The sequence below is a fragment of the Miniopterus natalensis genome, chromosome 8, assembly GCF_054644295.1.
Source record: "Miniopterus natalensis isolate mMinNat1 chromosome 8, mMinNat1.hap1, whole genome shotgun sequence".
NCBI lineage: Eukaryota > Metazoa > Chordata > Mammalia > Chiroptera > Miniopteridae > Miniopterus > Miniopterus natalensis.
The window spans coordinates 39,765,071-39,792,634 of NC_142088.1; the positions used below are offsets into that span (position 1 = coordinate 39,765,071).

The 27,564-nt window shown below is 37.2% G+C and overlaps 1 protein-coding gene across 1 annotated transcript in view; it reads left to right on the forward strand.

Moving 5' to 3' along the window:
- Positions 1-622: 622 nt before the first annotated feature.
- Positions 623-27,564, forward strand: part of OLA1 (Obg like ATPase 1) — a 121,396-nt gene continuing 94,454 nt past the window's right edge. Inside the window, exons 1-4 of the mRNA XM_087819766.1 lie at positions 623-723; positions 2,001-2,101; positions 15,846-15,989; positions 20,633-20,760. Coding sequence (XP_087675892.1) covers positions 2,001-2,101; positions 15,846-15,989; positions 20,633-20,760 — 373 coding nt within the window. The 5' untranslated portion in view covers positions 623-723. The remainder of the gene's footprint in view (positions 724-2,000; positions 2,102-15,845; positions 15,990-20,632; positions 20,761-27,564) is intronic.

Sequence of the window (27,564 nt, forward strand, 5' to 3'; positions counted from 1 at the left end):
GGGAGGGCGCAGGGCAACGCTCAACAAACTGAGCCAGTCGCGCGGGGCACTTCCTTTTTCTTTTAACAAAGTTTGTTTAACAGTTTCTCACCTCCTGTGCTGACTAAAAGAGAGCTATAGAAAAAGGAGGGAAGCTGGGTCCGTAGTGTCCGAGAACTCGGTAGGCGGCCAAAGCAGGGATTGCGCGGCGGTTCGCCAGACCTCGGGCGACCGGTCCCCGCGCGGGCGGTTAGGACGAGGGTGCTCCGAGGTCCATCGGGTAAAGTGCGGCGCCGCAAGCCGGCGGGCGAGCTTGTGCGGGCAACGCGGGGCGCGCACCGGGAAGAAAGCCGAGGGCTGGGCCGACGAAACCCACTTGCTGCGGGGCGGAAGGCGCACGTTCCGCGGTGGGATGGGCGCCACCTCCGGCTCCGGCTCCGGCTCCTGCCTGGTCCGGCGCCGCGCGGCTCCTCCCACTCTGCTCCCGCCTCCAGGCTGATGGGGCCAATGGGCGGGGCGGGAGGGTGCGCGGGGCGGGGCTGGGCGGGGCGGAGCGCGCCGCCTGCGCGCAGGTGCCACCCAGCGCCCCGCCCGCCCGTTCTGCCGCCGCCGCCGCCGTCGTGCGTGCCGCTCGGCGGAGGGGCCGGGCCTGCGCTCTCTCCTCCTTCCTCCCGCCTCCCGCTGCCGGTGGGACCCGTCCGCCGCTTCCTCTGGGACCCGGTGTCATCGCCCTCCCCGTGCACGGTGAGTCCCCTCCCTCAAGGGAGGCTGGGGGCGCGCTCCCCGCCGCATGTGCGGCGCCCCGGCCCGTCGCTGTGAGGCCGACGTCAGGCAGGGGCCGGGCGGCCGGGAGGGCGGCAGGCGGCGTGGGGTGTGTGGATGAATGAGGCGCCCTCGGACTAGGCCGCGCGTCCCGGGAGCGGCCCACGCCTCACGCCGGCTCGCTCTGGGGAAAGCCTCCGACGGCCAGTCGCCCACCCGGGGCGGGAAGACGTTGGCTAGGGGCCCGCTCTGGCGGGGCGGGCGGCCGGCCATCCCTCTGTAGGAGGCCAGAGGATTGGAGAGGCTCTGCTCGGGCAGCTGTGCCCCGGAGGCCTGGGGTTTGGCTGGTAACAGGTGTGAGTTAAGACGTAGGGCAGATCCCCGTCCCTCGGCGGCAGGGATCCGAGGCTGGACTACCCGTTTAGGAGCTGGGCCGCGGCGTGGCCCCGGGAGGTTCAGCCGGATCCAGAAGACGGGGACGGTGTTAGTTCCCAGCTTATAGACGTGAGGCTGGCAGTGCTCCTGCGTTCAGTTTGCAGGCGAATAGTGGGATCAATTCTGCACACAGGAGCTTGGAGCCAGATGCGCAGGGACTGAGAAAGTTTCGACTTGTAAATAAAAAAGGGTTAATGGATTCATTTACGACTAGAAATAAGAATGTAGATTCCGAAGGCTGCGTGTGAGTACTTACGATGAGCCGTGTACCCACGGTGCCAAAGTTGGGAGAGACGTTGGAAAGACCTTGATTACCAGTGTAGTTCATCCAGGTGAAAAATGGTGCTTGTTGGGGAAATGGGGAAGAACAGGATCCACAGAAGTGGGACGGACTGGCCGAGGTGACTTGGTTGCTGGTGGTTCAAGAATAGATTTTCTTTGACTCTCTCTTTCTGTGCCCCTGCTTCTTAATGTTTTCATTCATGTAACCTTATGTCAGTTTAAGAAATAAGTGTTTCTGAACAGTCTGGGTGCACTTCAGTTTATTTTTGATTTATGGCGCCACATATTTTTAGGTCCTTCTTTCGAGGACTTATCAGGAGTGATTGCTTTGACAACTGTCAAAATCAGATATGTTTATAGAACTTAAATTTGTTATTGTTGAAAAATTAAGTGGATTTAGCTGTGCCAGTTTTTGTTTGATATATACAGTATGCTTTATTCTCAATCTGTTATTCAATAATATATTTTTTTATGATGAAATGTACTCTTGGTTGATGGGGATGGTAAAAAGTTTTGTTTATATGTTTGTTTTGACATTTCAGATGCCCCCCAAAAAGGGAGGTGATGGCATTAAACCACCCCCAATCATTGGACGATTTGGAACCTCCTTGAAAATTGGTATTGTTGGATTGCCAAATGTTGGGTAGGTGAATGTTGGGCTTTTTTCATTTTCATCTTGCAAATATTTTGGGTTCTGTTGTAGAAATGGGAACTCATGAGGTAATTAAAATTTAAATTGAAAGAATCTAGGAAGATGGAGTATTAGAATATTGTGAAACAAGGTTTTTGTTTAGTTGTATTTTATATTTGATTTTCCATACAGATACTATGTTGAAACTTAAGTTACTTATATTGTTTGTTTTGCCTAAACTCAGAGGAAGAACAGTTAAACATCAAGTTGAACCAGATCAGCTATTTGCTTGAAACACTGTTGGAAGACACACAATATTGAACTTAAGTGGAAATGGAGTAGTTTAAATTCGATTTTGGTGCCAGCTGGCTATGTAGGATACCTACCGAGGTTGGCTACCAGAGGCCATGCAGTAGGATACTTTACTGTAGTTTTAAAAGCCCCATTATAAATTGATTAGATTTGAGGGAGATCAGGGATTGGATGGCTAAATCTTTACTGGAGAAGGACATGACAATTTTAAGTGTAATACTGGAAGTTGCTAGATAAAAGGGTATCTGATATAAAGTGGCTAAATCTGAAAACTGAGAGTAAAAATTTGAGTTTCATAATGTTTAAAATTTAAGTGAATCATTTATTTGCAAATAAGGCAGTGATAGGAAATATATGTGGAGTTTATCATATAAACCTATATACCCTTGCAACGTGAATGTTCAGTCTCCTTTTTTCATCATGTGCCCTTCTATTTTAATACCTTTTATTAACTTTAAAATATAAAATGTCTCAAGAGTGATTGGTTGTGCTAATGGGTAATAGATCCAATATGGACTTATTAAGGTGACTGAAAGTATTTTGACATGTGCTTTAGGCTTTCAGATTGGTGGCAGGTAGGACAACCATGTTCTTTCATGTGGAAAGAGCCCCTTGGAGCCCCTGACATAGAGATTGCTTAGTGAATGGAGCATGGTATGATCAAGTAAGGCAGTTCTTAAATTTTTGTAATGTAAAGCATAAACAAATGTGGCTGTCCTGATTTCTTTCCTGAAGCTGGAGAGGTTTGCATTTTGAAGGGGTTTCCTGCTGTGATATAGGCTGCTTGCAAAGTAAAATGAAATAGAGAGCATGGAAATATAAGCAAAACAAATAATTAAGCAAAGTACTGTAGGGTGCTGTCAATAAACTTGAAAGCAAGATATGGTTATTATGTATGTTGTGAGCTCTATTGCAACGTAAGCAAGACATAGTTTTTAGATATTAACATACTTATTCTAAAATCACTGCAGTCAATGCAGCTTGACTTTAAATGGGACTACTTTAAAATGGGCCATCTTAAGGATTTCCTGTATAAGGTTTTTAGTCAGAGCATAATAAAAATCAATGTATATGAGAATTAACCTAAAAACATTTTATTATCCAGTATAAATGTGCTATTTGTGCTTTTAAGTTAAATACTCCTCCCACTACTCCCACCTCCAGTTTTATTGAGGTATACTTTACAAATAGTGAAATTCACTAATGTACAGTTTGAGGTATTTTGGCAATTGTGTTTGGTTTTGAACATACCCAGTGTATGAAGATTAGATTTCTAAACTTCTGCTTTTTCTTACCTGAATGACCTTTATAAATTACCGCCTCTTGAGCCAGTATATTATTGGGGTGTGAGCCGTGGAGGCTACTTTTAAAAAAACACCTACCTTTAAAAAAAAAAAATTAGCCTGGCCGGGTGTGGCTCAGCGGTTGAGCATCGACCTAGGATCCAGGCGATCAGGGTTCGATTTCCGGTTGGGGCACATGCCGGGGTTGTGGGCTCGATCCCCAGTTGGGGGCGTGCAGGAGGCAGCTGATCAGTGACTCTCTCATCACTGATGTTTCTATCTCTCTTTCTCCCTCTCCTTTCCTCTCTCTGAAATCAATAAAGATATATTTAAAAAAATAATAAAAATTAAAAAAAATTTTAAAAATTAAATATTTTTAGAGCAGTTTTAGTGTCACAGCAGAATTGAAGGGGTGGTGCAGAGATTTCCCATGTACTGCCTGCCTTCACACATGCATAGCTTTCCGCATTATCAACATTCCCCAGCAGAGTGTTACATTTGTTATAATTGGCGAACCTATGATGACACATAATAATCATCCAGAAGTCCATAGTTCACCTTAGGGCTCACTCTTGATGTACATTCTATGATTTGGACAAATGTGTGATGGCATGTACCCACCATTATAGTACCATACAGAGCGGTTTCACTGCCCTAGAAATCCTCTGTGCTCTGTCTATTCACTCACCTAGCCCCAACCACTAATCTTTTTATTGTTTCCATCACTTTGCCTTTTCCAGAATGTCACATAGTTGGAATCTTACAGAATGTAGCTTTTTCAGGTTGGCTTCGTTCACTTAGTAGTGTGCATTTAAGTTTCCTCCATGTCTTCTTATGGGTTAAATAGTTCATTTCTTTTTAGTGCTGAATAATATTCCATTGCTTTGATGTACCATAGTTTATCCATTCACTGATGGTAGGACTTCTTGGTTGCTTCTAAGTTTTGGCAATTATGAATAAAACTGCTGTAGACATCCATGTGCAGGTTTTCATGTGGACATAAGTTTTCAGCTTGTTTGGGTAAATATCAGGGAGCACAATTGCTGGATTGTATGGTAAGACCGTGTTTAGTTTTATAAGAAACTCCTTAAGTGTCTGTACCATTTTGCATTCCCACCAGCAGAGAATGGGAGTTCCTGTTGCTTCACATCCCTGTCAGCATTTGGTATTTGGTCAGCGTTCTGGATTTTGGATATACTAATAGGTGTGAGGCAGTGCCCCATTGTTTTAATGTGCATTTCTCTCATGACATATGATGTGAGCATCTTTTCATATGCTTATTTACCATTTGTATATCTTCTTTGGTGAAGTGTCTGTTAAGGTATTCGGCCCATTTTTTGATCATGTTGTCTTCTTATTATTGATTTTAAGAGTTCTTTGTATATTTTGGATAACAGTCCTCTATCAGGTGTGTCTGCAAATATTTTCTCTGAGCCTGTGGCTTGTTTTCTCATTCTCTTGCTATAGTCTTTTTGCAGAGCAGAAGTTTTTAATTTTAACGAAGTCTAGTTATCTATTCTTTCATGGATCATTCCTAAAAAGTCATCACAATACCCTATATCATCTAGGTTTTTCTCTTAGCAATTAGGAGTGGTATAGTTTTGGGTTTTACATTTAGTCTGTGATCCATTTTGAGTTAATTTTTGTGAAGGGTGTATCTAGATTTTTTTTTCTCCATGTGGATGTCCAGTTGTTCCAGCACCATTTGTTGAAAAGATTGTCTTCGTTTCATTGTATTGCCTTTGCTCCAGAAACTACATTTTGATATTCCGGACTTCTTTACTGGGTCATGGGAGAGCTCTTCTTTTTCCTCCCACTGCATGAGAAGGGATAGTTTCAATTGAGAGTGTTGGAAAACCCCCAAACAACACTGGCTTAAACAAAAGCTTCTTTTTGTATGTAAGAGTGTGAATTTTGCAGTCAGAGATAGGTATATTGACTCTGCTTTATGAAGTCCTCAGAAACCCCAGCTGCTTTGATTTACACCTTGGTGATCCCAGGGTTTGGCTTTCATCTTCATGGTTCAAGGTGGTGTAAATTCCAGGCAGCTGATTATCTGAAAGGTCAAAGGGCCAAATGACTTGGCCTGCAGTCTCTCAGGGACTCCCCCCCGCCCCCCCCCCCCCCCGTAAACTGCCACATCATCCCTTTGCTAACATCCCTTTGTCCAGACTTAGTCACAAGAATTTAATTGCAAGGAAGGCTAGAAATGTCTTTATTTTGATGGCCATATGTTCAGTTAAGAATTCCAGCCTGACGGGGTGTGGCTCAATGGTTGATCATCAACCTAGGATCCAGGAGATCACGGTTCGAGTCCTGGTCACGGCACATGCTTGGGTTGCCAGCTCGATCCCCAGTCGGGGGCATGCAGGAGGCAGCCGATCAATGACGACACTCATCATTGATGTTTCTCTCTCTCTCTCCCTCTCTCTTCCTCTCTCTAAAATCAATAAAGATATATTTTAAAAAAAGAATTCTGTTGCCTGGAAAGAAGGAGAGAATGGATATTGGGCAGCTGTATACACTGTTTGAACATGCAGGAACTGTCCCAGGGGAGTACTTGTCCTGCTTAGTTGATACTTCTGGAAATGTGCTTTGGTGTTTCCTACAACTTGCCTTTTCCCAATTTGCCACAGACCAACCCCAGATTCTTTTTTTCACATGTTGATGATATATATTTATTTATAATTGCAATCACAGATTCTTTAAAAGCTATTTACTGTTGTTTAGGGAAAACTTTGTAGGAAATGCTAAAAAAAAAAAGTCCACAAGATAATTATGTTCAGTGTTTTAGTATTCTGTTGCTGTGTAGTAAACCACTCCAAAAGTTCATGGTTTAAACAATAACAATTTCTTATTTCTTGATTCTCTAGGTTAGTTGGGTGTGTCTTTTGCGGGTCTCACTTGGGATCTCTCGTATGCTGCATTTAACTGGTGGCTAGTCAGTATTAGAAGGCCCAAGATAATGGCCACACCCATAGGTCTGGGGCCTTTCAGGGTCGGCTGGAAGGCTGGGGCATTTCTGTACTTTACCTGGCCTCTTTCTCTCCAAGTGGTCTCCAGTCCAACTTCTTTATAGCATGGTGGCCAGCTCCCAAAAGAATGAAAGTGTGACAGTGGCACAACACACTTCTACCTAATTCTTTTGGTCACAGCGAGTCATGATACCAGCACAGAGACAAGGAGGGAAGGAGGAAAAATAGCCTCTACCTCATGATGGGAGGAGTGGCAACAAATGTCTGGTTGTCTTTAATCCCCTGCAGTCTACTAATTTCCTAACATGGTTTGTATGAGGTCCCATAGAGGAGCCATCCTGGCCGATCCCTAGCTTCTTGTTGTTACTGTAGAGGCTCCATTCTTTTTCTTTTTTAAAAAAAATATATCTTTTTATTGATTTCAGAGAGAGGAAAGGAGAGGGAGAGAGAGAGATAGAAACATCAATGATGAGAGAGTCATTGATCAGCTGCAGCCCGCAACCCGGGCATGAGCCCTGACCGGGAATTGAACGCCGATTGCCTGGATCCTAGGTCGATGCTCAACCGCTGAGCCACACCCGGCTGGGCAAAAATTTAATATGTTTTTACTGATTTGAGAGAGAGAGAGAAACATTGATATGAGAAACATTGATCAGTTGTCTCCTGTATGCCCCCCCACCCCCAACTGGGGATCGAACCCACCTTTTGATGTATAGGACAGTGCTATGACCAACTGACCTCTCGGCCAGGGCTCATCTCAGTCACTTAAACATGACATAATTGCCAGGTTCTGCTGGTTTCCTATCCCTGTGCTGTTGTGTGGCTTTGAAACACCTTTAGGCAGTAAGATGTGGCAGTTGTAGAGTTCTGTTGGTTGGTCTCCCAGGGAACACAGCCCTGTCCTATATACTGTCCTCTCTGAAAACTGTTATTTTAACTGGTTTTCTAGGTCTTTGTTGGCAGGAGGGCAATCCCTTATTAGAAGGGGAAGCAAAACTCTCCAGAGCCATTTTAAATGAATTTAAATCTTATTGTATATTTGTCAACATTCCAGGGTGCCTGCTCTTTTATGGAAATTTGTGATTTTGGAATTATTTGCCTTCCCTTTTTAGTATGTTTTAATTAATCTCTTGGACAACATATCTGCTCCCCTGTTCACTCTTTCCTGTTGTTATATCAGCAGTAATTGTGTGACTTCATAGATTGATTTCCTTTTAAATCTTTGAATTTTAATGGTGTGTTTTTTTCACAATTCTGGCCTCTATTGCTATATCGCCACATAATTTCAGATAGTTTTTTCTGTTCATTTTTTAAATTTACTATTAACTATAGACTTTATTTGGACTTCACTAGTTTTCCCACTGTCTTTTCCAATATACACCTTTGAAAAAATCATTTACTTTTGAAACGTACTAATCAGGTATCATATACAGTGAAATGCACAAACTTCAAACATACATATCAGGTTTTGACATATCAATTTACCTGTGTAACCAGTACCTGCATCAAGATCTAGAACATATCCAGTGCTACATATCCAGTGTCTCTCAATTTGAGTTGATATTTTCTCATGCTATTGACTTTGTAAATCTGGAACTCTGTACCCATTGAACAGCACTTCCCATTTTTCCCTTTCCCAGCCCCTGCCAACCACCATTCTACTTTCTGTTTCCATGATTTTGACTATTGTAGATATGTCTTATAAGTGGAATCACATAATATATGACCTTTTTGACTGACTTATTAAACTCAGTGTAATGTCCTCAGAGTTTATCCATGTTGTAGCATGTGACAGGATTTCCTTTTTGAAGGATGAGTAATATTCTATTGTACATATATACCGCATTTTCTTTTTCCAGTATTCTGTCAGTAGACATTTGGTCTACTTCCACCTCTTGGCTATTGGGAACAATACTGCAATGAACATGGGTGTGCAAATATCTTTTCAAGATCTTGCTTTTAATTTGTTGGTATAAATGCTCTGAAGTGGGGTTGTTGAATCATGTGGTAATTCTATTTTTAGTTTTTTGAGGAACCTCCATACTGTTCTCAATAGCAGGTGTAACACTTTATGTTCCGCCAAGAGTGTACTAGAGCTCCCATTTCTCTACATCCTGGCCAATACTTGTTATTTTTTCTGTTTGTTGTTGTTTTTTTATAGCGACCATGCTAATGAGTGTGAGGTGGTATCATATTGTGGTTTTGATTTGCATTTTCCTCATGATTAGTGATCCTGAGCATTTTTTCATATGCTTGTTGGCCATTTGTGTATCTTCTTTAGAGGAATGTTTGTTCAGGTCCTTTGCCCATTTTTTAAATGCTGTTTTTAAAGATTACTGTATTGTTGTGGTTGAATTATAGGAATTCTTTATATAGTCTGAATATTAACCCTTTATCAGACATATGATTTGCTGTTATTTTCTCCCATTCTGAAGGTTGCCTTTTCACTCAGTTCATTGTTTCTTTTGATATACAGAGGTTTTTAAGTTTGATGTAGTGTCATTTTTCTATTTTTGCTTTTGTTTTCTGTGCTTCTGATGTCATATGTAAGAATCATTGCCAAAGCCAGTGGCATGAAGTTTTCCCCCTATGTTTTAGGAGATTTGTAGTTATAGGTCCTATGTTTAGATCTTTAATACATTTTGAGTTAACGTTTGCATATGGTGTAAGGTAAGGTTCCAAGTTCATTCTTTTGTATGTGACTGTCCAGTTTTCTAAGCATCATTTGTTGAAGACACAGTCTTTTCCCCATTGTGTGGCCTTGGAATACTTGTTGAAGATCATTTAACCATGTATGGGAGGGTTAATTTCTGGGCTCTCTACTTGTTTCACTGGTCTGTCTTTATGCCAGTTTCACGCTGTTTTGATTACTGTAGTTTTGTAATACGTTTTGTTATCAGGAATTATGCTATAGACTTTTGTGGAAGAATACTATGGAGATAAAGTGCCTTTTCTAGTTGTGTCATAATTGAAGGATATATGATACCAGCACAACAGACATATTTACTGGTGATATTAATCTTGATCACTTCGTTAAGGTGGTGTCTGCCAGATTTCTTCATTATAAAATTACCCACACCCAATGGGAAGGGAATTAACCACCACTTCCTGAAGGAAGGAGTATCAAAGAATTTGTAGACATTTGTTAGAACCACTACAGTAAATTATTTAATATTATGGGGAGAGATATTTTGAGGCTATTCAGATATCCTGTTTCTCTTTAAAGTTTCTCCTACTAAATTTTATCATTCCTCAGTGGATTTTACCTGCAGCAGTTATTAGTGGTGTTTTAATGGTGACTTTCTACTTTTCTTATTTGTTTTACATTTATTATTTGGAATTCTCCTATAAAGAAGATTTGTCTTTCCCCCCACATTTTGTTATTTATTCAGTCTTTTATATAGCTCCCTTTGGGATCACTGAAATTTGTTTTATTCTTTGGGTTATAACCCAATATTATCAATATTGTTTATTTGTCACTCAGATTGTTCTGGCTTTGGCCATTGGGAGCACTTCTAAGTTGCCTCCTTTGACATAGCCCTATCATTTTGTTTAAAAAATTTTTATTGATTTTTAGAGAGAGGGGAAGGGAGATGTGAAAGTGAAATATTGATTGGCTGTTTCCTGCACGCCCCCTACTGGGTACCAAGCCCACAACTTGGGCATGTGCCCTGACCGGGAATCGAACCTGCAACCTTTTGGTGCACAAGTTGATGCTCAACCAACTGAAGTATACCGCCAGGGACCCCATCATTTTTATTTCCTTCTTTTTTTTTTTTTTTTTTTTTTTTTTTTAGTTTTTCCCTCCTCCATTGCTTTTCAGAGAGAGGGGAAGGGGAGGAGAGAGAGAGAGAGAGAGAGAGAGAGAGAAACATCGATGTGAGAGAGACAGATCAATTGGTTGCCTTCCCCTTGCACCCCGACCAGGGCTGGGGATCAAGCCTGCAACCGAGGTACGTGCCCTTGGCCGGAACGGAACCCAGGTCCAAGGGTGGACACTCTACCCACTGAGCCAAACTGGCTAGGGCTTTATTTTTCCTTTTTAAAAAGTACTTTCTTACTCTCTGATGGTAAAAGATGTTTTAGACTAACATTGTATTTTTCCTTTCCCAGCTTGATTCCAGGGAGCCCAGGTTTCTTTTACTGGAGAATGGTAGTTAGAAACTAAGATCCGGGCTCTAGGTATGATATGTGCTCATGATATGCTACTGCTTTTAGGCCCTCTGACTTGTTTGGACATATATGTGGTTATACGAACCCACATGTACACACATTGGTATTTATTTCTGTCATCTGTATTTATTTCTGTATCTAGCAGAAGAATACTTAAAAAAAATTTTAGTTATATCTAAATTCAAAATATTTTGAAAGAATATTATACTTTTTTTCATGTTTTGGATGTGTGCTGTATAAATGGTTAACTCAGAGTGCTGTGGATTTGCATTGGTGTCCTGACTTCCTAATACATACTGTAATTTTGCATAAGGTTTTAGAATAAACACCTGTTCAGTCAGATTTACTTATTACAGTAAAGTATGTAATTTCAAAATTATTTAGGTCCTAAATGGAGGGGTCATACATTAAGTCTAGCCACTCTTTTTTTTTATGCTATCATTGCTGAAATAATATTTATATAAATGCATTCTTGCGAAACAGAGATTCCTTCCATTTTGAACCTTCCGTCTACTTTCAATCTTTAGTAATAACCTTAAGGAAAAAAATAATGACTTTAAATACGTGTGTGTGTGTGTGTGTGTGTGTGTGTGTGTGTGTGTGTGTATGGAAAACCCTCACTTCACAAAAAGCTTTGTGGGCTTTTAATACTTCAGGCTTAGGCCAAAAACTCTCAAATTCTTTGCTTTTCAAGGCTTTTCTTTAATAGATTTGAATAGATCAAAATGTCTTAACTTGCCACTGAAGCCTATGGTAATAATCCTTAGAAATGTTTCCTTTTTCTTCTTTATTTCTTCTTGTACTTAAAAAGCTATTAGAAGGTATAGATGACTTTATGAAATTTAAAATCCATGTCCAAGATTAGATGATCTGCGAAAATGGAGATTTGTCTTCCAAGTCTAGTTTGTATGTAAGAATTTTTTTGGCCTAAGAGATAATGGGACTTTCTTTTACTATATTTTTACCATATATGATATATTTGAAGGGATAAACTTTTTTCTTTCTTATAAAACATATTTTTGTCCACATAGACAGTAAAACATGCTGTATTTCATAATGGCCATAAATTTAAAAATAACTCCATAAAGTCCTTGCAGTCTTTTTATGTTGCATTACTATGACTGTGGTAATACCAATGAAAGGGTTTTTGAAAACTACAGTATACAAAAATACAACTGCACTTTTTTGTCCCCTCCCTCCTCTGAAAAAGCACAAGTGTTCTAATAAGTGTTTGGATTAATATATTTAAATTTTGTTTTAAGTATTTTTATTATAACATTATTTTGTAATGTTTTCATTATGGGTATACAATGTTTTAGTTACATTTTAGATAAGTAAGGACAGGCGCATGGACTCTTCTGGCAACTTAAGTATCACTATTTGTTTTTGTGAGAAGGGGAATAAGGTAGACCAATTTATGTCACCATTTATTTCAGCACACTTTTGTAGTTTTCCCTCTTGGGAGAAATATCCTGAAGGTTCTGGTTATGTTCTTGAGGCCCCCTGAGTTTCCTCTGTATCCTTTGCTGGGTTCTCTGTCCTCCAGCATCATCTTTCCATGAGTGCAAAGCCTAGGTTCTGGGCCTCTTTTTCTACCTAGAATGGGCACATGTCTCCAGGGTAAAAGTGGCTGTGGAGGTCAGAGTACTTCTTTAAGGCTTTTTTCAAGCATTCCCAGATTCCTAGCCCCTTCAAATGCTTTCTGTATTCTGTATGTATATGGCTTTTCTAGTTCTGGGTGAGAGTTCTAATCTCCTGTTAGCTTTTGCATCTCACCCAGAAGCAGAATTTCCTCCTTCCCCCAGTTGAAGAAATCTGGTTGTCTATAGAATTTTCCAAAGTCTGAATTTTGTTGACTGCATTGCATCTATGTGGTATCATTTAATATCTTCTTGTGTCCTTTGCATTCCCTGTAAAGTGGTAGTAATATCTAAAGGCTTGATCAGATTAATATTAGGTAATTTTTTATTAGATAATTTTTATGTCCAGAGTACGTGAAAGATGGCGTATATACTTGTACTGTTAGGAGGTACTATTTTCCCCCCTTTTTGCAGTATTAACTATCGTTGGTGATAATTACCCAGCTCCATTAATTTCTTAGGGGTTGCAAAATGGTAGTATTCTGTGTTTTATTCTTTTATCCTTTATTGCCTGGAATATATCTATAAAATATATCAGTACCAACTCTTTGTTACTCTAAAAGTATAGCATCACCTAGCATCCCTTAAAGGTGGCCACAGAGAGTTTTTGTTTTGTTTTGTTGAGGATTATTAACAATTTGTGGATATGAAGTTACTGTTGATCCTTGAACAACAGGGGTTTAAGGGAGTGGGTGTGCTTAGAGGCACCCATCCTGGCACAGTTGAAAATCTGCCTTTAATTTAAGTCAGCCCTCTACATACGCAGATACCCAACTTTGGATTGAAAATTGATTTGTTACTATTTATTGTAGCTATTCTTATTGATGCTCAGATTGATCCATTTTGGCCAGTGACCCTATTCAAATTGGCACCAGAGTGCTTTTGATAAGACTCTAAGGCCTTTAATAGCTTCCTTGTTTTCCCTTGGGAAAAATCTTTTGGGACTCATCTTGTATATTACTGGTCCCAGACCTGGAATTAGCCATTTCTCCAAGAAGTCCTGATTATTTTTAATGGAGGTGGTATTTACAGATCGTAGTCAGAATGTGAGTTCTCTTTTTAAAAATTATCTGCACTATTATATGTGTTCATTTAAAAAATGTGTTAAGCTTTGTCTTTCTGGAAGTAGATTAACTATAACTTTATAAATATACAGATTATTTTAAATTAAAAGGATTCAAATTAAACTAGCTCTATAGAAACTAGTGATTTCCTCTTAATTATCATTCCTAGAGTTCTAGAATTGTTACCAGACTTAGAGGTTGCCAGTATAAATTCTACAATGGTCAATATTATTGAGTGGGTTATTAGCTGAGTCTGAATATAGCCCTGTAATTCTAAAACCTGACTTTACAGTGGCATCACCTGAGTTATTTTTAAAATATTGGGGCCTATACCAGATCTTGAAAGAGGCCTGGTTAATGCATGCCTTTACATTCTCAGCCGATTCTGTCATAGGCAGGCATTTGAAAGCTACTGGTTTGACCAATGGTGCTCTAAGCAACCAGTAATGATTTAAGCGGCTATTTTATCAAACATTTCTACTACTTTCCTGAAATGTTTAGTCTGAATGTGATATAAGAGCAATATTTAAAGACCTATAGACAGGTATAAGTTCTAAGTATCTTCCTTCCAAAACATACTTCTCACCAGTAGCAGTTAGATAAGCCTTGATTGTTGCCTTTTGTTTATTACTCTCTTACAAGATTCTCAGTTCAAAAAAAAAAATGAACTGGTTCTTTGGTTTAAAAGTTCAATCAGGTGAGCTATACCAGTAGTGAATGTAATTTCTCCTGATGAATGTAGGCTTAGAACTCATCTTAATAGACATTTTTACCTTTAAAAAATGTTTGGAAAAGAGAATAATAATCATCCATAATCCTGTCATCCTAACACAGTCATTTTACTTTTGAATATTCTTTTGTTATCCTATTTGGTCTATATGCAAGCATTTTTATATAATCATGTCTAGCTATAGTTAGCAAGCACTAGCCTCAGAATTCTCATATAATCCTTTACTCTCTCAATTCGTCCAGTTAAATAAAAATTATATAAATAATTTTTATTTTAAATTCTCATGTGTGCTACAGTTCTATTTCTGGAGCAAGGAAAAGTCACTGTAATGTGTCTATATTACTGATGGAATTGAAAAGTAGTACAAACTGATCCACAAACCTTTAAAATTCCATTTTGTTTTGGATTTTAATCTATGATTTTTGACACTGTAATTAATTAATTAATTATTTAAAATACGTTTTTATTGATTTTTAGAGAAGAAGGGAGAGGGAGGAAGAGAGAGAGATGCATCAATGAGACAGAAACATCAGTTGGCTGCCTCCTGCAACCCCCTACTGGGGATTGAGCCATAATGTGAGCATGTGCCCTGACCAGGAATTGAATGGGCAACTTCTTGGTGCATGGGACAATGCTCAACCAACTGAGCCACACTGGCCATGGCTCATATTTTTTAAAATGTGGCTAGTGTTGATATGAGTTGGCATTCTCTGAGCATGTATACCTGATAAAAATCAGATAATTAGAAAATTATCGACCAATTTATTCATTCTTAATAGATTTTAAAATTTATATATACCTTGAAAAAAATGCATTTTGACTTTCATAATTCACAGTTCTAGACTTAGCAGTAATCCTTATGTACTAATAATTAGGAGGGAATCTGAGCTCCACCCTCCCATTTCCTATTAGACAATTAGTATCTAGTTCCCAATTCAGAATGCTTGGGAAGTGATTGACCTAACTAGGTGCACATCTATCTATATTCATGCTAGAGAAGATTGTATTAGAAATAGGTGAAGTGATAAACTGGCACTACCAGATACTTGAGGAATTAAATAGATTTGTGGTGTGATATGGGAATAGTAATCATTTATAACAAATATTCTTTGGGAAAATGCTTTTCAAGTTCCAAATAGACTGAGATAGGAACATAACCTAATTATACATCATGAGCTGCATTGTTGTAAATTTCATTAATTTCTGTTAGTAAAAATGTGTTCTTTCTCCTCACCCCCTTCCCAGGTTGATTTTATAATTCTCATGGATTTTTTTTTTTTTTTAATATATCTTTATTTATTTCAGGTAGAGGAAGGGAGAGGAGAGAGAGAGACAGAAACATCAATGATGAGAGTCATTGATCAGCTGCCTCCTGCATGCCCCCGGATGGAGCGTGCAACCCGGGCATGTGCCCTGACCGGGAATCGAACCCCTATCTCTTGGATCCTAGGTCCACGCTCAACCTCTGAGCCACGCCTGGCCGGTCTCTCATGGATCTTATTTGAGTATTGAAATTAGAGAGATAATTTTTTCTCAGTTTTAGCCTAAGAATTGACTAAATTGTTTGTATTCATTTTAGGAAATCTACCTTCTTCAATGTATTAACCAATAGCCAGGCTTCAGCAGAGAACTTCCCGTTCTGCACTATTGATCCTAATGAGAGCAGAGTACCTGTGCCAGATGAAAGGTTTGATTTTCTTTGCCAGTACCACAAACCAGTAAGGTAAGAAAATCTTCATGCCACTGTTTATTTTGTCGCCCTGTATAAACTGAGTAAATATCTGTAAGTGATATATTTAAAATCATGTACGAGGTTTTATTTCCTAAAATTAATGTAGCATTATTGTTTTGGGTTGCAAAGTAAAGTAGAGCATGAATAAGGGTGAAGAAGGATATGTCTGGTTATTAACATTGCAGTTATTTTTTTCTGGGGAATATGAAGTAGAGGGAGCACTTATTCTATTATATGATCTCATTTATGTAAAATTATACATGTATGTGTGTATTCATAGGAAAATGTATGAGATGAAGATCACAAGTTGATGATTATCTCTGAATAATGTAATTTTAAGGTGATTTTTACTTTATTTCTTAAATTCCTCTGTATTTGAAATTTTTATAACAAGTATGTATTATTTCCTTAATTAGAAAAAATAAGATTATACAGGTTTCTTGTTGGAGGTTCAGATAATATGGAAATGTATAAAGAGAGGAGTAAAAGTCACCTATACTTCTACCTTAATATAATAAATACTTTCAAGGTATATTTTTCTATATTTTACCCTGAATGTGTACACACATACTTATAGAAATAGGATACTTTTTTACTTGGGGTATTATTTAATCTTTTTCTAGATTAAAAAACATAAAGTAAATCTAATTATTATATGAATGTACACTTTTCCTATTATTGAGAATTTAGTTTGATTTTAGTTTTTCACTATTTTGAATAATTCTCAAGTTTCTATCTCCAACCCTGAATTCTGCTAAACCCCAGACATGTATCTAACTGCCTTCTTGATATTGACACTTAGATGACTAAACAGGTGCCTCAGACTTGACATATCCAAAGTGGACCCCCTGATTACACTCTCCCTGTGTCACATTTGTTCTTCCTCAAGACATCTGTAATTCATTAAAGGGCATTATTATTTTTTCAGTTGCTTAAGTCAAAACCCAAGATTTATTTTTGGTTCCTCATTTTCTCTCCCCTACATTCAACCTATGAGCAATTCTTACGAGTTTCTAACTACAAAATATATACCAAATTCAGTCACTTTTCCAACTTTTATCCACTGATTTTAGCATTCACTGATTTTTTTGATTATTATTATGATGATAGTCACATGGTGCTTTTGTAATTCTGTTATTCTTCATTCATTTGTTGGCTTTCTACTGTAAGGAAGCACTTTCTTATCTTCATTTACTTACTCATGTATTTATTCATACGCAGTGGGTTATAATCTGTCACAGTCACTGAATATAGCTCAAATTATATCCCTTAAATTAGTCCCTCAAGGGGACTTTGGTGTCCTTCTTAAAAACTTTTTATTTTTAAATTATTTCAAATTTATATAAAAGCTGCAAAATACACACAGAATGCTTATATACACTTCATGTAAATTTCTTCAAATCTTCAAGAATAACTTGCAGATTTGATGCCACATTGCACTTCAGTTCTTCAGTTTGTATTTATTAAATACAGACACTCTCCTACATAACCACAGTAAACCCGTCAAAATCAGGACATTAACATTGATCCAATATTACCTTCTAATTCACAAGTTCCATTTAGACTTCTTCAGTTGTCCTGGTAATGTGCTATTTACTCGGTCCCTTATAATGTAGCCAATCTCTTGACCCTAATGGGTTGTTACCTGATTTGGACCCTGCATTGGACCTCGGCTACTGTTGTGCTGCCTTTTCCCCTTTCTCTCTCTCCTTGTTTGGGCCCTTGCCACTCCTGGCCTGTGTGGTCATGTGACATTGCTGAAATTTTTCAGAGACATGAAGAGAATAATATTAAAGCTCTTGGACTTCAAATTTGTTGAAATTTTAGGCATTGAGGAAATTAATTTCTTAAAATGTCCCTTGCTTTCTCTTTACTAGTGAACATTTACTAAATACCTTTATGGATTTTGGCCTCTGTGGTCAAGCAAATAAAGAATGGACAATAATTCATACTGTTTTTTCTTGCTACCTCAAACTTCTCTGTTATGTTGTATGTTTTGAGACTTTTAAAAAAAATCCTCACCCCAGGTTATGTTTTTATTAATGTTTAGAGAGAGGAAGAAAAAAAGAGAGAGAGAAAGAAACAGTTGATGTGAGAAACATTGATCAGTTGCTTCCTGTATGCACCCCAACTGGGGATTGGACCCACAACCTAGGTATGTGCCCTGATTGGGAATTGAACCCACAACCTTTTGGTGCGCAGGACGACTCTCCAGCCAACTGAGCCACCTGGCCAGGGTTTAGATTTTTTTTGATCAAAAGAATATCCTACTCATCTTGTTTCTATTGAAGACAAACATAAAAATGTCTTTAGTGTTCTGTGTTCATTATACTATTGTGATTAAAAATATTTTTAACCTTATGTTTTAGTCTCAAGAAAGTTTGGTAAGAATATTATTTGCTCAAATAGTCATGAAATCATTGGTACAGTCATCAAATACCATTGAATTAGGGCTCAAGTTTTTATTTTTTGAGAAGTTGTGTTAGTAATTTAAACCGTAAGTCAAGAATCAGTATTAAGAAACTCATTTTCATTAGAAAATAGAATCTGTAGATTGTTCTGTTTAATTTCCTCATAAAAGGAAACTGAAGCCCAGAAAGGTGAAATGATTTGCCGAAGGTCACACAGTTAATGTCAACCAAGAATAGAACCCAAGGCTTCTCATTTCAAATTCAGTGCCTTTCCACTCATATCCATGCTAATAAACTTTATATTTATCATATGGGTGGTTTTAGTTGTTAGAAATGATATCATTTAGGATGAGTTTGCTTGTACTGACTTAAACATACTGACTTAAACAGCTGATTTATTGAGTTAATAATAGGTAGGGTGGTGTTTAGTGTTGGTTTCAGCAACTCAGTTGTGTAGAGTTGGTTTCCTTTCCCTTTCCATTTTACTTTCTTTATCAGCTTATCATAAGATTGCTTTCTCCTTGTGGTCACAGAATGTTTCTCAAATCTTGGAATTGCATGCTTTCTCATCCATGTTCATTCAGAGTAAAGGAAAAGGAGTTTGCTTCTAGAAGCTCTCTCAGAAGACTGATGAGCCAGAACCCTGCTAAGCCTCTCTTGCAAATCTCCTTAAGTCTTTCTAGGCAAATGGAGCAAGGTGAAGGTCTTAGAATCATTAATGGTGACTAGGGGATGAGATTAAACTTCCTAGTATAGGCCTAAGCTACATGCCACTCTCTTAGAGTTAGGGGTAGAGCCCATTTCTCCAAAGCTCTGGGATACCCTGGGGAGGTATGGCTAGCCAAATGAAAATCAATATAGTTACCAAGAGAAGGGGCAAAGGATGCTGGGGAGGCAACCACAGTATCTAACAAAAAAACCCACCACATTTTATGTATGTTTCCTGTGGATTTGCTGATAACAATTGTCAAGTAATTTCTATCTGTATAAAAATTTTTTATAGAACAATTATTTTAAAAGGATTCACTTTCCATGCAGATAATAGGGAAGTATTTTGTGGAACTTTTATGTTGTATGTGGTGAAAGTGACATTCTGAAAAATGAATACTCTTTTGAAAATTGACAAAATACATACGTGCATATATATACTTTATAGCATACACCTTTGTCATATGACATTGAAATTAGCTTTATTTACTCATAGACTTTAATCTGCATTTCTACATGGCTGACTGGTTTTCCTAGCTTGGTTTCTGACTTGTGTTAACTGTACCTTTACTTTGAGCAAAGCAAAGGTTATTTTGTATATATATCTAATTCTGTTGCTGGTTTTAACAAGTAGGTCATTACTGTGATGATAACTGGATAACGTCATTACTTGCAGTTTTTGGCTATATAATCTATATGGTGATTAAATGCAAACCCAGATATCCTATGTTTGAATCCCAGTTTTGTCACTACTAGTTGAGTGATTCTGTATGCAACCAGTTTCTTAACTCTCCAAAGGCTTAATTTCCTCAGCTGTAAAGTAGGTTTAATAAATAACACCTACCTGATAGAATTGCTTTGAACTTTGAAATGATAATGCATGTAAAGCATTTAGTCCAGTGCCTGGCACAAAGTATGTTGGCTCATTCTATGATGATTACCTTGCATTATATCAGTATACTCTTTAAATGTTCTTCACTGCTTGTGTGTGTGTATGTGTGTATGTGCCAATAGAACAGGATAGTAAAATTAATGATATGAGTTTTAATCTTTAGAGACACAATAAAAACAGCTACTCTGCTTTATAACTTGTTTCTTCATTTTCTTAGGTAGGAAAGTTCTAATGTATTAAAAGAGATTATTTCTTATTTATTTTTTTTGGTATTCATTTATTAAATCATTATTGAGTCTTCTAAATATTGTTTTAGAAAGGAAAGAATTAGGTCCTGGACTGGTAGCTCAGTTGCTTAGGTGTTATCCCAGTACACCAAGGTTACGAGTTTGATCCCTGGTCAGGGCACATACAAGAAGCAACCAAAGAATGCATAAATAAGTGGAACAACTGATCGATGTTTCTCTCTCTCCTCCCCTCTCTCTTGCTCTCTCTCTCAAATCATTAAATAAAAAAATTTTAAAAAAAAGAAAGAATTCATGTAAAATGTTTGGGAAATTCGTTTGGTTAATAAATAGGTTCTTAGTACTGTTTTACAATAAAACCATCTTTTATTTTTTCAGCAAAATTCCTGCCTTTCTAAATGTAGTGGATATTGCTGGTCTTGTAAAAGGAGCTCACAATGGACAAGGCCTGGGAAATGCCTTTTTATCTCATATTAGTGCCTGTGATGGAATCTTTCATCTAACACGTAAGTACAGTTGTCTGTTTAACTGATTGATTTCATTATAATCAATGTTTTCTTTCTATTGTTGCTCAAAATTAGAAATGACTGATTAATAGAAGATTTGTTTTGCTTCACAAGATGAATTGTGGATTCACCTGTTAATTGTGACTCTAATGTTATTTAGTATAATCTCCATATGAGAGGGCTTATTCCATAGCAAGTATATGTTTTGATATTATATTCTAATTGAAGTCTATCCCCTGTTCTGGATTAGAGTCATTGAGAAGTTTCTATATGAAAGTAATTTTGTTAATTGTAGAGGCATTTTGAGATTTTTTTAACTTGTGGAACTTTTCTGCATTCTTGCTTTTCCGTGTGTTGAGAAGGCAGAATTGATAGAGGAGAGGAATTCCATTATTTCAGAGGAGAGAAGGACGTCCAGGTTATTTATTAGAAATGAAAAGATTAAGCAGAAACTATAGATCAGCTAGTCCTTAATGGAGAGAGGGATATAAAGCAAAGAGAGAAAACAGATAGAACTATGTGTTGGTTTGTGTTCTTTTGATCACAAAAGTAAGCTAAAACATAGTAATTCTCTGACAAAACAGAAAGGTTTAGGTTAAGGCTCAGATTAAGACTGCACTTTATGGTAATAGTATTATAATGAGAAAATAAATGCTAACAAAGAAACAAATTAGAGGTAGGGGCCAGCTGTGGTCTGGTTTAGTGTTTTTGTTACTGGTCCTCGACTACATACCTATAGCAATTGAAGATGAACATCTAGAAAATTTTATGTCAGTTTGACTAATTTTTTGTCATAAAAATTTAATAAAATTGTGCTACTTTTTTGTATGTTTTTTGAAAAAATTCATTTGCCTAGTAATTCATTTTTACTGTATTTCACAAAAGCTCACCACAGATAGTTTGGGAAGCATTGATCTAGGTAGCTTCACCTTGAGTGAAGGTATGGAGACATCTTCTAGAAGGGTTTGTGGTGCAGGCAAAGAATAAGGTTGTGGGCGGGAGTTAGGGAGGGCATGGAATTCAGTTTTGTAGCATAGCATTACCTAAAGCCCTGGATGTTGGCGAGAGCCTCTGTTTTTCTGACAGTTTGTTTTTTCGTTGGTTCTGATGACTGACATGAGAGTTTCAAAGCGAGGGTGGAATCAAGTGTGACTCCTAGGTTTCTGGGCTGGGCCAGTTGAATGAATCTTGATGTCATTCACTGAGATGTTAAATATAGAAGAAGCAGCAAGCCCTGGGAGAGAGCTGGTAAGTTCTGTTTGGGACCGTGTTTTGAATTTGTATACCTAGGACATCCATATAGGAAATGTCTGTAAGGAAATATGATTGATAGGACAGGTGTGACAGGAATATGGGGGCAAGAGAACTGAAGGTTTGGCTGTAAGCATGATTAAACCGACAGGTGGAATGGAGCTTAACACAGGGTAGGAGTGAGACTAGAAGAGGACTGAAAAGTGGAAGGCTCATTGATCTGATTTCCTGATGAGCTTCAAGCACTGATACGCTGTGTGTAAGGGGTGTGTGGTTAGAGAGGGACATTTGACTTAAAATTTTGAGAGCTAGAGTAGTTTAGGGTGGTGGTAAAATCCTGATAATGGCCTGAAACCATTAAAGTCTTTGGTGTTATTATCTCTTGTATAATATTCATCTGATATGTTTTTCTAACTCTCAGGGGAAAATGAATTTGGTTAGGATTATACATAATTTATTGTATTTTAGTGAGACTAAAGGTATTAAGAAAGGAAAAAAACACAAACTAGATACCATGCTTTGTTATAGTGATTGATTTCAGAGATGTTAAACTGTGAAAATATACATCTTTGAATGAATAGTATATATTATAATATAGTGCATAGAACACAGAATGATACATTCATAACTAGAATTTTAAAAAAAATTTATAGAATTACAATCAGTAAAAGAGTTATAGAGATTAAAAAGATAAAGTGATTACTTTCAAGGTATGAAAATGGAAAATTCTTTAACTCCAAATTATGATATATTTTCATCTTTAGCAATATGCTTATTAAACATGAGGGTGAAGTAAGATTTTATCTTTTATATTTTTTATTGAAAGATTATTTTCTTCAGATATCTTTAAGTCAATAGAAATAGCAGTTTACTTGAGTATTTATTACCTATTAATTAAATATCTAGCAGAATCTAATATATTCTCTGGTTTTATGAAGCTTCTAACCTAAAGGTAGAAATAAACATTAAATAATTTTATTAATAAATGTGTAATTACATTGTTGGATTGTTTAACACTTACTGGTGAATTGTTTATTTATTGCCTATTACCACATGTTTGAAACTCGTTTTAATTCTTAACTTCATTTTTTATTTTGGTGAGAAAAAAATCCATTATTTTGTGTTGATATTTTTTAGTTTCTCTATTTTCATTTTAGAAAGTTGATTTAAAACTACTAAGGAAAGCGGCAGTGTAGTGATATGTAGTATTAGTGTTTAGGGCAGTTTTACAGTTTTCCATTAGAACTTCTGAAAGTTTAGGGAAAGAAAAATTATAAACAGGAATTTTGGTTTTTTACTGAATTTTAATTTATTAATGCTGTGTTTTTCTCCATTAGTTTAATTTTTAAAAATTAAAATTTTTTCACCTTATTTACTTCCCTGTATTATTAGATGTATGTAAATATATACATTGTCTCAAAAATTTATAATTTTTGTTTTAAATGTAAATACTTATTTTGACAGGTTTGCTTTGGTCTTAAGTCTGTAGATCACTCTGTCTTATTCATTTGATACATTATTTATGGAGCGCCTCTTTTAAGTGTTTAACAAGTCAGTGGGACTTGTTTTTACTAATTTTTAGAAGCAATATAATTTCCTATTATTAGATTTTTAAATATTCAAACATAATGGAGCTGTTGATTCCACTGAATCCTTAGGTTTTTAAAGCTGGCATTTGAAGTGCATTTCAGCTGGAAGCTAAGATACGTGTGTGTGCTATCTGAAGGACAGCACCTTTGACAGCTCCCCTGTACCTGCTGTCAAGCTATTTATAGATAAAACTTATTAAAGTTTCTCGCCCAGCCGGGTGTGGCTCAGCGGTTGAGCGTCGACCTAGGATCCAGGCAATTGGGGTTCAATTCCTGGTCAGGGCACATGCCCGGGTTGCGGGCTGCAGCCAATCAATGACTCTCATCATTGATGTTTCTATATCTTTCTCTCCATCTCCTTTCCTCTCTCTGAAATCAATAAAGATATATTAAAAAACAACAACAAACTTATTAAAGTTTCTCAACAAGTTACTTAGAGATGTTACCTCATAGGTTGGAAATAAGAGTTCTGCTTTCTGAGCTATGGGTCAGTTTTGTTACCTACTTAGAAACATACAGGAGCTTCAGATTTACAAAACTGTAAATTATAAAGTATATGATTATGTATATTGTAGAAAACAAAATTTCAAATACAATTTGATTATTTTCAGCTAAATTGTTGTGTGTATGCACATGTGTGTGTTGTGGGATGTTGCTGGTAATATGGGATGGGATATACTGCCCTGTTCTTTATTGAGTTCTGTTCACTAGTTGGCTTTTTAAAGTTAAATTTTCTGCCTGTGGATTTATTTTGAACTTCTTGTGTAAACTTCAGTTGCATTTATTATTTTGCTGTGCTGACTTCTAAAAAGAATTTTAACTGTCTTACAGTAAAATACATTAAAACAACAGGGAAGTGATGAAAGTGGATTAGTGAAGAGTGAGAAGTAAAGGGAGTTGGATGGTAGGATGGTCAGGAGCCTAACTACATGATAACGCATAACCCATGCCAAATAAAATATTAAAATTGAGAATAAATTTTACTACTGAGTATCGTGGCAGCCCAGGCACAGAGAAAAATTATGGCTTATCTAATTTCATATATGTTCGATATTTATCAGAAGAGATAACCCTTTCCTAGCTCTGAATTGAAATTTATTTCATTTTTGTAGGAGAGACCTGAGGCACAGCTCAGTGTGTAGTGTTTTCTGTTAATTTGCATAAAAAGCAGTAATTTGGAAGTAATCTTTTACCCCTCTTACAACACTTAATAAAAACAGAGGGCATAGAGTTAGATTTTTTCCCCCGGAAGTACTTATCTTTTCTGGAGTATTTATACGATTATACAGTAGTATGGATTTGTAGCTCCAGTTTATACAAGGATAAAATGTGGGGACTCTAGTCTAGATGACTATGAAGTTAGCATGTTTTTAAGCTACTCTTACTGGGTATGAACAGGCTTTATCAGTTGTGGCACAGCAATATTAACATTAGCATGTGTCTGAATAGTTAGCATTTTATTTTCATTTCTAAAAGAAGGGGAATGAGTATTAAGCAACTGGTAAATGTTAGGTACTGTGGTAGATTCTTTCTAATATATTATTCTGTTTAATCTTAACATCCTGCAGGATTGGTGTTATCCCAGTTGTACAGATGAGGATACTGAAAGAGAAAGGTTAAGTAGTTTTCCTAGGGTACATAGCTAGTAAATTGGGTGGAGAGCCTCTCTTTCTTTTTTAAAGTTCTTTCTCTTTCCAGTCTTTCCACCATACCACCCTGCTTTTGTACATTTTTAGATCTGAATGTTTAGCATGTTTAAAATTCCTGTGTGTGTGTGTGTGAGAGAGAGAGAGAGACAGACAGAGGAGAGAGGAGAGACAGGGAATGAGAATTAAAATGTTTGGTGTACATTTTTTTCAGAGAATACCTGCTGTGCATAATAGTGACCTATAGGCATATCAGGAGACACTTCTGAAGAGACAGGTGCTGTGTAATTATTTTTAAAGAATTAGGTTATAGTTTTTGCTTTTTTGTTGCCATCAAATATTTACTGAGCACTTACTGTGTGTCAGCTCTGTGGTAAGTGCTTCGTGTGAGGAATTTTATTTCTCAGAACAAGCCAGAAGTGGGTAGAGAGAAGTTAAGAAATTTGCCTAAGGTACACAGCTGGTAGATTGTATAGTCAGGAGTACATAGTACTCATTAAGGCAAGTCTGAAGTCCAGCTCCAAAACCTGCACTATTAGCCTTTGTACAGTGCTGACCAACAGAAGTTTAATGTGAACCATAAATGTGAGCTATGTATGTAATTTAAAATTTTCTGATAGCCCACTTTTAAAAAAGTGAAGAGGTGAAATGAATTTTAATAACGTATTTAATCTAACAAATGACAACATTTAGTCAATATGAAAAATTATTAATATATTTTGGTAACATCTGAAATCTGATGTGTAATTTACACTTAGAGCAGATCTGTATTTGGATGGGCAACATTTCAAGTACTTAACGGCCACAATGTGGCTGGTGGCTGCAGTATTGAACAGCTCAACTCTACGTTATACTCATAGAAAGAAATTTGAAGAAGATATGTCAAATCATTGATAGATTTTGCGGGAATAGAGTTGGGGTGGAGGGAGAGATAGATGACTTTTCTTTTTGCTTTAAACTTTTGGCTTTTTTTAAAGTGAATATGTATTCTGATTTTTAAAACAGAAAATTTCTAATTTAAATACCAATGTAAGATTTTGACAAGTGATTCAAATAAAATTCTCAAGAGTTCTGTATTAAAACAATGAGATAGCTTTGGCTTAGAATCTTGTGGTTCAAGAGTTGTCAGTGATCTATTTCTATCTCTGTAAAATGTTTGATTTTTAAGCTGAGATGATCGGGATAGTTCTGCCAGGGTGATTTAGTGAAGGAGTTTACTCTCACATAAGTAAATTAGTGGGTCCTGTTGTTGAAGAAGTTACTTCCTTGATTGTTCCCACAGCGTTATGTTTGTATGGTCTGTTCTGCCACAAAGTGATTTTTGCTATGTTTGTATGGTCTGTTCTTCCACAAAGTGATCCTTGCATTCCTAAGATAACTTAGTGCTCAATGTGCTTGTTGAGGCGAAGAGGGAAGGCTGCAGGAAAGGCAGGACTGCCCATATACCTCTGTATCCTAATAACTAATTCCTTTGTGTGCAATTATCTCTTGCTCAGTCTATGTATTCTTGGTGAGGTGATAACCAGCTTCCTCTTTTCATCCTGGGCGCCTTATTTTGGCCACCTAACCTAAGCTGTACTTCGAAAGATGAAAAGATTGAGAGACTATCATTAAGAATTCAGTATCTCATTTCATTTGGATTCCTCCCCACCCTCCCCAAGAGTAAGAACAATGATAGGGAAAGAAGCACAGTCTTTCAAATATATTCTTAGCAATTTTATTGTCTTTATACCAGCTGTTTTAATATGCACAATGCATTCACCTAAACAAAATTCCTTTGCAGATTTGTCAAAGCGAAGGGAAACCCTTGCAAGTCATTCCAGCCCTCATTGTTTGATATAATCATTCAGTAGCCATCTACTTGATATCAAAAACTGTTCCCTTATAATAAGTTGAATTATATGCAATCAGGGTACAAAAACTTGTGCTTTAGAAAAAATAAGCATTCATTCCATAGTGCATATAAAACTGCAACTTTTAATTATGTGTTTATACCCCTTCCCCTCATACCTTATGAGTAGACAGTTTGGGTTTTATCAGATTTCACTCTACCTTTTGATTATAAATGTCCAAACAGATGTTGTTTCTTAAAAAATATTCATTATATTTAGAATTTTCTAAATGATTCAGGCTTATTATAAACAAAATTGGAAATAATTCAGCTGTTCACAGTAAAATTTCATGTTTGTCCCTTGCCTCCAGTCTCCAGAAGTAATTACTTTTCTTTTTTTAAAAAAATGTTTTTATTGATTTTTTTAGAGAGAGGAAGGAAGAGGGGAATAGAGAGAAAGAAACATCGATTGGTTGCCTGCCATACC